Raw genomic sequence first — 12,610 nt, forward strand, 5'->3', positions numbered from 1 at the left:
AGAATACAGCACAGTACAGAGTACAGCACAGTACAGAGTACAGCACAGTACAGAATACAGCACAGTACAGAGTACAGCACAGTACAGAGTACAGAGTACAGCACAGTACAGAGTACAGCACAGTACAGAATACAGCACAGTACAGAGTACAGCACAGTACAGAGTACAGCACAGTACAGAGTACAGCACAGTACAGAGTACAGAGTACAGCACAGTACAGAGTACAGCACAGTACAGAATACAGCACAGTACAGAGTACAGCACAGTACAGAGTACAGCACAGTACAGAGCACAGCACAGTACAGAATACAGCACAGTACAGAGTACAGCAGAGTACAGAGTACAGCACAGTACAGAGTACAGAATACAGCACAGTACAGAGTACAGCACAGTACAGAGTACAGAGTACAGCACAGTACAGAGTACAGCACAGTACAGAATACAGCACAGTACAGAGTACAGCACAGTACAGAGTACAGCACAGTACAGAGTACAGCACAGTACAGAGTACAGCACAGTACAGAATACAGCACAGTACAGAGTACAGCACAGTACAGAGTACAGCACAGTACAGAGTACAGCAGAGTACAGAGTACAGCACAGTACAGAGTACAGCACAGTACAGAGTACAGCACAGTACAGAATACAGCACAGTACAGAATACAGCACAGTACAGAATACAGCACAGTACAGAGTACAGCACAGTACAGAGTACAGCACAGTACAGAGTACAGAATACAGCACAGTACAGAGTACAGCACAGTACAGAGTACAGAGTACAGCACAGTACAGAGTACAGCACAGTACAGAATACAGCACAGTACAGAGTACAGAATACAGCACAGTACAGAGTACAGCACAGTACAGAATACAGAATACAGCACAGTACAGAATACAGCACAGTACAGAATACAGAGTACAGCACAGTACAGAGTACAGAATACAGCACAGTACAGAGTACAGCACAGTACAGAGTACAGAATACAGCACAGTACAGAGTACAGCACAGTACAGAGTACAGAGTACAGCACAGTACAGAGTACAGCACAGTACAGAATACAGAGTACAGCACAGTACAGAGTACAGAATACAGCACAGTACAGAGTACAGCACAGTACAGAGTACAGCACAGTACAGAATACAGCACAGTACAGAGTACAGCACAGTACAGAGTACAGCACAGTACAGAGTACAGAGTACAGCACAGTACAGAATACAGAGTACAGCACAGTACAGAGTACAGAATACAGCACAGTACAGAGTACAGCACAGTACAGAGTACAGAGTACAGCACAGTACAGAGTACAGAATACAGCACAGTACAGAGTACAGCACAGTACAGAGTACAGCACAGTACAGAGTACAGAATACAGCACAGTACAGAGTACAGCATAGTACAGAGTACAGCAGAGTACAGAATACAGCAGAGTACAGAGTACAGCAGAGTACAGAGTACAGCACAGTACAGAACACAGCACAGTACAGAGTACAGCACAGTACAGAGTACAGCACAGTACAGAGTACAGCACAGTACAGAGTACAGAGTACAGCACAGTACAGAGTACAGCACAGTACAGAGTACAGCACAGTACAGAGCACAGCACAGAGCACAGCACAGTACAGAGCACAGCACTGTACAGAGTACAGCATAGTACAGAGTACAGCAGAGTACAGAGTACAGCACAGTACAGAGTACAGCACAGTACAGAGCACAGCACAGTACAGAGCACAGCACAGTACAGAGTACAGCACAGTACAGAGTACAGAGTACAGAATACAGCAGAGTACAGAGTACAGCACAGTACAGAGTACAGCACAGTACAGAGTACAGCACAGTACAGAGTACAGCAGAGTACAGAATACAGCAGAGTACAGAGTACAGCACAGTACAGAGTACAGAATACAGCACAGTACAGAGTACAGAATACAGCACAGTACAGAGTACAGCACAGTACAGAGCACAGCACAGTACAGAGTACAGCAGAGTACAGAGTACAGCACAGTACAGAGTACAGAGTACAGCACAGTACAGAGTACAGAATACAGCACAGTACAGAGTACAGCACAGTACAGAGCACAGCACAGTACAGAGTACAGCACAGTACAGAGCACAGCACAGTACAGAGCACAGCACAGTACAGAGTACAGCACAGTACAGAGTACAGCACAGTACAGAGTACAGCACAGTACAGAGCACAGCACAGTACAGAGCACAGCACAGTACAGAGTACAGCACAGTACAGAATACAGCACAGTACAGAGTACAGCAGAGTACAGAATACAGCAGAGTACAGAGTACAGCACAGTACAGAGTACAGAATACAGCACAGTACAGAGTACAGAATACAGCACAGTACAGAGTACAGCACAGTACAGAGCACAGCACAGTACAGAGTACAGCAGAGTACAGAGTACAGCACAGTACAGAGTACAGAGTACAGCACAGTACAGAGTACAGAATACAGCACAGTACAGAGTACAGCACAGTACAGAGCACAGCACAGTACAGAGTACAGCACAGTACAGAGCACAGCACAGTACAGAGCACAGCACAGTACAGAGTACAGCACAGTACAGAGTACAGCACAGTACAGAGTACAGCACAGTACAGAGCACAGCACAGTACAGAGCACAGCACAGTACAGAGTACAGCACAGTACAGAGCACAGCACAGTACAGAGCACAGCACAGTACAGAGCACAGCACAGTACAGAGCACAGCATACCTGTCAGTGGTAATGAGCATTAGATGTTTTTCCCTTTCCTGCTTGGTATGCAAAAGATATTGACTAGAGCTTCATTTAGCCACCAAAAGATACTGACTAGAGCTTCATTTAGCCACCAAAAGATATTGACTAGAGCTTCATTTAGCCACCAAAAGATACTGACTAGAACTTCATTTAGCCACCAAAAGATACTGACTGGAGCTTCATTTAGCCACCAAAAGATACTGACTGGAGCTTCATTTAGCCACCAAAAGATACTGACTGGAGCTTCATTTAGCCACCAAAAGATACTGACTAGAGCTTCATTTAGCCACCAAAAGATACTGACTAGAGCTTCATTTAGCCACCTAAAGATACTGACTAGAGCTTTATTTAGCCACCAAAAGATACTGACTAGAGCTTCATTTAGCCACCAAAAGATACTGACTAGAGCTTCATTTAGCCACCAAAAGATACTGACTGGAGCTTCATTTAGCCACCAAAAGATACTGACTGGAGCTTCATTTAGCCACCAAAAGATACTGACTGGAGCTTCATTTAGCCACCAAAAGATACTGACTGGAGCTTCATTTAGCCACCAAAAGATACTGACTGGAGCTTCATTTAGCCACCAAAAGATACTGACTGGAGCTTCATTTAGCCACCAAAAGATACTGACTAGAGCTTCATTTAGCCACCTAAAGATACTGACTAGAGCTTCATTTAGCCACCAAAAGATACTGACTAGAGCTTCATTTAGCCACCTAAAGATACTGACTGGAGCTTCATTTAGCCACCAAAAGATACTGACTGGAGCTTCATTTAGCCACCAAAAGATACTGACTGGAGCTTCATTTAGCCACCAAAAGATACTGACTGGAGCTTCATTTAGCCACCAAAAGATACTGACTAGAGCTTCATTTAGCCACCAAAAGATACTGACTGGAGCTTCATTTAGCCACCAAAAGATACTGACTAGAGCTTCATTTAGCCACCAAAAGATACTGACTGGAGCTTCATTTAGCCAAAAGATACACTAGAGCTTCATTTAGCCACCAAAAGATACTGACTAGAGCTTCATTTAGCCACCAAAAGATACTGACTGGAGCTTCATTTAGCCACCAAAAGATACTGACTGGAGCTTCATTTAGCCACCAAAAGATACTGACTAGCTTCATTTAGCCACCAAAAGATACTGGAGCTTCATTTAGCCACCAAAAGATACTGACTAGAGCTTCATTTAGCCACCTAAAGATACTGACTAGAGCTTCATTTAGCCACCAAAAGATACTGACTAGAGCTTCATTTAGCCACCTAAAGATACTGACTGGAGCTTCATTTAGCCACCAAAAGACACTGACTGGAGCTTCATTTAGCCACCAAAAGATACTGACTGGAGCTTCAATTAGCCACCAAAAGATACTGACTGGAGCTTCATTTAGCCACCAAAAGATACTGACTAGAGCTTCATTTAGCCACCAAAAGATACTGACTGGAGCTTCATTTAGCCACCAAAAGATACTGACTGGAGCTTCATTTAGCCACCAAAAGATACTGACTGGAGCTTCATTTAGCCACCAAAAGATACTGACTGGAGCTTCATTTAGCCACCAAAAGATACTGACTGGAGCTTCATTTAGCCACCAAAAATACTGATACTTCATTTAGCCACCAAAAGATACTAGAGCTTCATTTAGCCACCAAAAGATACTGACTGGAGCTTCATTTAGCCACCAAAAGATACTGACTGGAGCTTCATTTAGCCACCAAAAGATACTGACTGGAGCTTCATTTAGCTTCATTTAGCCACCAAAAGATACTGACTGGAGCTTCATTTAGCCACCAAAAGATACTGACTGGAGCTTCATTTAGCCACCAAAAGATACTGACTGGAGCTTCATTTAGCCACCAAAAGATACTGACTGGAGCTTCATTTAGCCACCAAAAGATACTGACTGGAGCTTCATTTAGCCACCAAAAGATACTGACTGGAGCTTCATTTAGCCACCAAAAGATACTGACTGGAGCTTCATTTAGCCACCAAAAGATACTGACTGGAGCTTCATTTAGCCACCAAAAGATACTGACTGGAGCTTCATTTAGCCACCAAAAGATACTGACTGGAGCTTCATTTAGCCACCAAAAGATACTGACTGGAGCTTCATTTAGCCACCAAAAGATACTGACTGGAGCTTCATTTAGCCACCAAAAGATACTGACTGGAGCTTCATTTAGCCACCAAAAGATACTGACTAGAGCTTCATTTAGCCACCAAAAGATACTGACTGGAGCTTCATTTAGCCACCAAAAGATACTGACTGGAGCTTCATTTAGCCACCAAAAGATACTGACTGGAGCTTCATTTAGCCACCAAAAGATACTGACTGGAGCTTCATTTAGCCACCAAAAGATACTGACTGGAGCTTCATTTAGCCACCAAAAGATACTGACTGGAGCTTCATTTAGCCACCAAAAGATACTGACTGGAGCTTCATTTAGCCACCAAAAGATAAAGATACCACCAAAAGATACTGACTGGAGCTTCATTTAGCCACCAAAAGATATACTGAGCTTCATTTAGCCACCAAAAGGACTGGAGCTTCATTTAGCCACCAAAAGATACTGACTGGAGCTTCATTTAGCCACCAAAAGATACTGACTGGAGCTTCATTTAGCCACCAAAAGATACTGACTGGAGCTTCATTTAGCCACCAAAAGATACTGACTGGAGCTTCATTTAGCCACCAAAAGATACTGACTGGAGCTTCATTTAGCCACCAAAAGATACTGACTGGAGCTTCATTTAGCCACCAAAAGATACTGACTGGAGCTTCATTTAGCCACCAAAAGATACTGACTGGAGCTTCATTTAGCCACCAAAAGATACTGACTGGAGCTTCATTTAGCCACCAAAAGATACTGACTGGAGCTTCATTTAGCCACCAAAAGATACTGACTGGAGCTTCATTTAGCCACCAAAAGATACTGACTGGAGCTTCATTTAGCCACCAAAAGATACTGACGAGCTTCATTTAGCCACCAAAAGATAGACTGGAGCTTCATTTAGCCACCAAAAGATACTGACTAGAGCTTCATTTAGCCACCAAAAGATACTGACTGGAGCTTCATTTAGCCACCAAAAGATACTGACTGGAGCTTCATTTAGCCACCAAAAGATACTGACTGGAGCTTCATTTAGCCACCAAAAGATACTGACTGGAGCTTCATTTAGCCACCAAAAGATACTGACTGGAGCTTCATTTAGCCACCAAAAGATACCGACTGGAGCTTCATTTAGCCACCAAAAGATGCTACTAATGATGTGATTGTTCTGATCTGGTTCTGATCTGGTTCTGATCTGGTTCTGATCTGGTTCTGATCTGGTTCTGATCAGCTCTCTGTGTATTATGAGTACTCCAGACAGCCGTTCCGTCACATCTCCACAACATACCGTAACAAGAGCGTCCGTCTCCAGTGAAGCCAGCAGCACACTGGCAGGTGAACTGTGTTCCCTGTTCGGGTCTACAGACAGCGTTGGTGTCACAGCCGTGTCTCCCAGTGAAACAGGAATTCTCCTCTTTCTGCTGGCCTCCTGGACAGAAACACAGCCAGTACAGTTTAATACAGCATTCTCCACTTCCTGCTGCCGTCATGGACAGAAACACAGCCAGTACAGTTTAATACAGCATTCTCCACTTCCTGCTGCCGTCATGGACAGAAACACAGCCAGTACAGTTTAATACAGCATTCTCCACTTCCTGCTGGCCTCCTGGACAGAAACACAGCCAGTACAGTTTAATACAGCATTCTCCACTTCCTGCTGCCCTCATGGACAGAAACACAGCCAGTACAGTTTAATACAGCGTTTCCCAAACTCGGTCCTGGGGACCCCAAGGGGGGCACATTGATTATTTAAATCAGCTGTGTGGTGATAGGGCAAAATATGATTAGAACCGAGTTTGGGAAGTGCTGGTTTAATATCCCATTATCCATGTAGTTAAGAACTAGGTTTTCACACATTTAGACAATGTTTCATATTATATTGTAGGTGATTGTTGCTACTCCAAAACTGGCACTACCAGAAACCATCGACAAAATTGGAAGGCTCTCAATTAGGAAGATCTGTCTAAAACAGGATGTAGGAAACGACTACTACTAGAACCGTCTACAAATAAGACAAAAGAAGACCAACAGAAAGATGTATCAATTAGGGAGGAGGAATTTACATCAGTCTAAACAGGAAGAAGGAAGGAAGGGAAATCAGACCAATCAGAGAGACAAGAATAACCTCAGACGGGAAGTGACCTCACCGTTGACATCACCGATTTTGTTGCTCATGGCGTATCGGATCAGCTCGTTGTTGGAGTCGTACATCACAAACACCTGGTCCACACTCAGCATCTGTAGAAGACATACTGTATTAATGCATTTGGGAACATGCATTTGCATTTGGTTATTAATGCATTTGGTTACTAGTATGATTACTCCTATGGTTGATTGATTGATTGATTGATTCGTGTGTACCTGTGTGGGCAGCACGGCCCTTGCAGCCTCGTCATTTGGACAGCTCTGGAAGGTGATGGTCTGTCTCCACTGGTAAGTCCTGGTCTCAGCAGAGCCATCTTCCAGACTCACAGTGTAGTCCCTTGTAGAGGAAGACGTGATCACTACAGGAGGAGAGAGACACCAGACTCAGAGGAAGATGTGATCACTACAGGAGGAGAGAGACACCAGACTCAGAGGAAGATGTGATCAATACAGGAGGAGAGAGACACCAGGCTCAGAGGAAGATGTGATCACTACAGGAGGAGTAAGACACCAGGCTCAGAGGAAGATGTGATCATTACAGGAGGAGAGAGACACCAGGCTCAGAGGAAGATGTGATCACTACAGGAGGAGAGACACCAGGCTCAGAGGAAGATGTGATCACCACAGGAGGAGAGACACCAGGCTCAGAGGAAGATGTGATCACTACAGGAGGAGAGAGACACCAGGCTCAGAGGAAGATGTGATCACTACAGGAGGAGAGAGACACCAGGCTCAGAGGAAGACGTGATCACTACAGGAGGAGAGAGACACCAGGCTCAGAGGAAGATGTGATCACTACAGGAGGAGAGAGACACCAGGCTCAGAGGAAGACGTGATCACTACAGGAGGAGAGAGACACCAGGCTCAGAGGAAGATGTGATCACTACAGGAGGAGAGAGACACCAGGCTCAGAGGAAGATGTGATCACTACAGGAGGAGAGAGACACCAGGCTCAGAGGAAGATGTGATCACTACAGGAGGAGAGAGACACCAGGCTCAGAGGAAGACGTGATCACTACAGGAGGAGAGAGACACCAGGCTCAGAGGAAGATGTGATCACTACAGGAGGAGAGAGACACCAGGCTCAGAGGAAGACGTGATCACTACAGGAGGAGAGAGACACCAGGCTCAGAGGAAGACGTGATCACTACAGGAGGAGAGAGACACCAGGCTCAGAGGAAGACGTGATCACTACAGGAGGAGAGAGACACCAGGCTCAGAGGAAGATGTGATCACTACAGGAGGAGAGAGACACCAGGCTCAGAGGAAGACGTGATCACTACAGGAGGAGAGAGACACCAGGCTCAGAGGAAGATGTGATCACTACAGGAGGAGAGAGACACCAGGCTGAGAGGAAGATGTGATCACTACAGGAGGAGAGAGACACCAGACTCAGAGGAAGACGTGATCACTACAGGAGGAGAGAGACACCAGGCTCAGAGGAAGATGTGATCACTACAGGAGGAGAGAGACACCAGACTCAGAGGAAGATGTGATCACTACAGGAGGAGAGAGACACCAGACTCAGAGGAAGACGTGATCACTACAGGAGGAGAGAGACACCAGGCTGAGATCAGGAGACACACACGACATTGTTTTGAACGTTAGTTTTGGACTAATACCATTCTACTCAACGCATCGTCAATGAGCGCTGATGAAGATTTCATCAAAAGTCCATTACAGTGGCTTGGAAATACAATGACATTCAAAAGGAGACTTTTCATCATAATTTTGATGTCACCAGATCGACTTTAGATACAGTATAACGTTAGCTAGCTAGCTAAGATTAAGATGATGTCACCAGATCGACTTTAGATGCAGTATAACGTTAGCTAGCTAGCTAAGATTAAGGTGATGTCACCAGATTGACTTTAGATGCAGTATAACGTTAGCTAGCTAGCTAAGATTAAGGTGATGTCACCAGATTGACTTTAGATGCAGTATAACGTTAGCTAGCTAGCTAAGATTAAGGGGAGGCCCTCGGATTTTAAACTAGCTGACGTTATCATTGCTAGTCATTTTTTACGAACTTTGCTAGCTAATGACAACATTGTCATCTGTCTAAAGTCTATTTTACAATATGATAAGGCTGGCAAAGTAGTTTCCTATTAAATATTTGATTACTCTATCAATATAATGGTATTTCCAGGCACTATAGTGTAATTTAGACTCAACAGTAGTTAGCCTCTGTCCAGAATGACTGGGTTCATCACCACTGTAGGGCACCACTATGGCACCGCCAGAAGAGGACGGCTTGAGATCGTTCATAACAATGGCAAGACGTGACGGAGGTGAAACCTATGAATAGAGATCTACTTCTATGTTTAGAGCCTGTTAGAATCCTTTAGAATCCTGTTTATAGTCCTTTAGAATCCTGTTTATAATCCTTTAGAATCCTGTTTAGAAACCTTTTTAGAATCCTTTAAAATCCTGTTTAGAATCCTTTATAATCCTGTTTAGAATCCTTTAAAATCCTGTTTAGAATCCTTTATAATCCTGTTTATAATCCTTTATAATCCTGTTTAGAATCCTTTATAATCCTTTAGAATCCTGTTTATAATCCTTTAGAATCCTGTTTAGAATCCTGTTTAGAATGCATTTAGAGTCATGTTGGATATTTAACATTATTGTATATTTAAGCAATAGGGTCCAACTAAGGGCTGTTCTTTCCCACAACGCAACACAGAGTGCCTGGACACAGCCCTTAGCCGTGGTATATTTGCCATATATCACAAACCCCCTGGCACATACTGCCATTATAAACTGGTTACCAACGTAATTAAAACAGTAAAAATACATGTTTTGTCATACCTGTGGCATACGGTCTAATATACCACGCCTTTCAGTCAATCGACATGCAGGGCTCTTTCCACCCAATTCCTCGAATATATAATTGGTAGCAGTACTTCTATCTGTGTGATTCAGTGTGTTACTGTTAACTGTAGCCAGGAGACTGGAGAGATAGAGACATCTATTATGATCAGTGTCCTTCTGGAGTTGTTAGGGGTCAGGAGTTAGAGCTTCTGGACTTATGGTTGGAGCTGTGCTGGGAGGGGTTAGGGGTCAGGAGTTAGAGCTTCTGGACTTACGGTTGGAGCTGTGCTGAGAGGGGTTAGGGGTTAGGAGTTAGAGCTTCTGGACTTATGGTTGGAGCTGTGCTGAGAGGGGTTAGGGGTCAGGAGTTAGAGCTTCTGGACTTATGGTTGGAGCTGTGCTGAGAGGGGTTAGGGGTCAGGAGTTAGAGCTTCTGGACTTATGGTTGGAGCTGTGCTGGGAGGGGTTAGGGGTCAGGAGTTAGAGCTTCTGGACTTATGGTTGGAGCTGTGCTGAGAGGGGTTAGGGGTTAGGAGTTAGAGCTTCTGGACTTACGGTTGGAGCTGTGCTGGGAGGGGTTAGGGGTCAGGAGTTAGAGCTTCTGGACTTATGGTTGGAGCTGTGCTGAGAGGGGTTAGGGGTTAGGAGTTAGAGCTTCTGGACTTACGGTTGGAGCTGTGCTGGGAGGGGTTAGAGGTTAGGAGTTAGAGGTTATAGGACTTACGGTTGGAGCTGTGCTGGGAGGGGTTAGAGGTTAGGGGTTAGAGGTTAAATAACTTACGGTTGGAGCTGTACTGGTAGATCTCAGAGTAGGGTTCTATCTGGACAGTGGATCCTCGGAGGACTTCGGGGACACGTCCCTCCAGAGTGGTACTGACCACCAGGTGATCATGCTCATCTATCCCACTGAACACCTGTTTGATGGTCAGCTTCTCCTGGGCTGGTAGGAAGGTCACCTCAGCCTGACACGTAAACTCACCACCTGGAGAGGAGACATTTTTATTTCTTTGATTTACATTGCCAGCATAGTCCACTCAGTAACAGCAACAATTGCCACTGGGTTCTGGGTTCTGACACGCGCACGCACGCACGCACGCACGCACGCACGCACTCACACACACACACACACACACACACACACACACACACGCACGCACGCACGCACGCACACACACACACAGTGAGAGGTCAGGGTTAAGGCAAACATGCCTGGCCTGGACTGGACTGAACATTGGTCCTCTTGTCCTCCGTCTTTAACACTCTCTGCTCTGAGGTAATGTGAGGAGAATGTGGTGGGAGATATCTAGAAAACAGCTGGCCGTTTCCTGGGTGTGTGTGTGTGTGCCTGGCCTAAGTGGTATTGCAGCTGCAGCATAACCCAGCAGCTGTGAATCACGTCAAGACTAGAAACCCCAGACTTCCTGTATATGAAATACAATGACAAGTAAGAACACTGTGTAAAAGGCCAGGAAGTTCTTATTGTAATGTACAGTCTGACCTTCAGCTTGTCAACTAATCATGAAGCCCTTGGTGAATCAGGTGAGTTAGTTACAACAACGTTGTTAAATGTGAAATGTCTGGGGATCCCTCGAGGAGAGGTTTAAAAACCTTAGCTTATTAATCAAGAGCACAAAATTATAGGACAATTCGCCAAGGTAGACGTGGTTCACCGATGATGCTGAATCCGTTCTTGTATCCAGGCTGCTCCAGGGCGAAGGCCCATCCGATGACTGCTCCCAGGGCTGACAGGGGCTGGAGGGAGGGGCCTAGCCTGGCAGGGATGGTGCTGATGGCCACGTATGCTCGCCCGTCATTGGCTACCACGTACGAGTGCAGGTCGTTGCTGTTGAACTCGACGGGAGACGGAGAGTTGCCCACGTACACCCTGCCATTCACCTTGCCGTTCATCCTCTGGGGCTTACCTGATAAAACGAAGAAGAAGATTATTGTCACAGATGTTACGTATCCACTGTGGCTTCCCTGATAGATAAAACAGCAACAAATCTGGGAAGAGTCGCTCTGTGTACGCGGTTTTCTGATAGACCGAGGTCGACTTTGCCATTTTTGTAGCTAGCTAACGTTATCTGAAATGACTGGCTAGTTAACCCTAACCCTAACCCTACATCTCAAAGAACCTCAGCAAAAGTTACCGCTCACATGTCAGCCATTTTGCCGTGTCTCTATCACCAGAGGGACTTACAGTATCACAATCATGATCGTTGCCACACCTGATAGATATTCAACTTGATCATTTGCTGAGTGATAAATTTAGTTTTGGTTCAAAAAGTAGAAAAATAAGTAGCTATGGAGGTATGAAAATTGGGGACTTACCCTCCGACACACACTGTATTCCGTTGCCATAGTAGCCGGGCCGGCAGTGACAACAGTAACCGCTGGCGTAATCTTTACAGTCGGCGAAGGTGGAACACTTATTTCTGTTGTTGGCACATGTCTCAGAGTTGTAGGAGAACACTGTAAAAGACGACAGTAAGGTTAGCACATCAAACATCAGAAGGACCTGGTCGGGTCATGGTAAGGTTAGCACATCAAACATCAGAAGGACCTGGTCGGGTCACGGTAAGGTTAGCACATCAAACATCAGAAGGACCTGGTCGGGTCATGGTAAGGTTAGCACATCAAACATCAGAAGGACCTGGTCGGGTCACGGTAAGGTTAGCACATCAAACATCAGAAGGACCTGGTCGGGTCATGGTAAGGTTAGCACATCAAACATAAGAAGGACCTGGTCGGGTCACGGTAAGGTTAGCACATCAAACATCAGAA

At 45.2% G+C, this 12,610-nt stretch overlaps 1 protein-coding gene across 1 annotated transcript in view; it reads right to left on the reverse strand.

Annotated features, from left to right (window-relative positions):
• Window positions 1-12,610, reverse strand: part of nid1a (nidogen 1a) — a 101,324-nt gene that overhangs the window by 59,968 nt on the left and 28,746 nt on the right. The window contains exons 6-11 of the mRNA XM_064924534.1: window positions 12,158-12,298; window positions 11,497-11,748; window positions 10,608-10,808; window positions 7,229-7,371; window positions 7,015-7,105; window positions 6,156-6,296 (exon numbers count right to left, since the gene is read on the reverse strand). Coding sequence (XP_064780606.1) covers window positions 6,156-6,296; window positions 7,015-7,105; window positions 7,229-7,371; window positions 10,608-10,808; window positions 11,497-11,748; window positions 12,158-12,298 — 969 coding nt within the window. The remainder of the gene's footprint in view (window positions 1-6,155; window positions 6,297-7,014; window positions 7,106-7,228; window positions 7,372-10,607; window positions 10,809-11,496; window positions 11,749-12,157; window positions 12,299-12,610) is intronic.

The sequence above is a fragment of the Oncorhynchus masou genome, chromosome 18, assembly GCF_036934945.1.
Source record: "Oncorhynchus masou masou isolate Uvic2021 chromosome 18, UVic_Omas_1.1, whole genome shotgun sequence".
Classification (NCBI taxonomy): domain Eukaryota; kingdom Metazoa; phylum Chordata; class Actinopteri; order Salmoniformes; family Salmonidae; genus Oncorhynchus; species Oncorhynchus masou.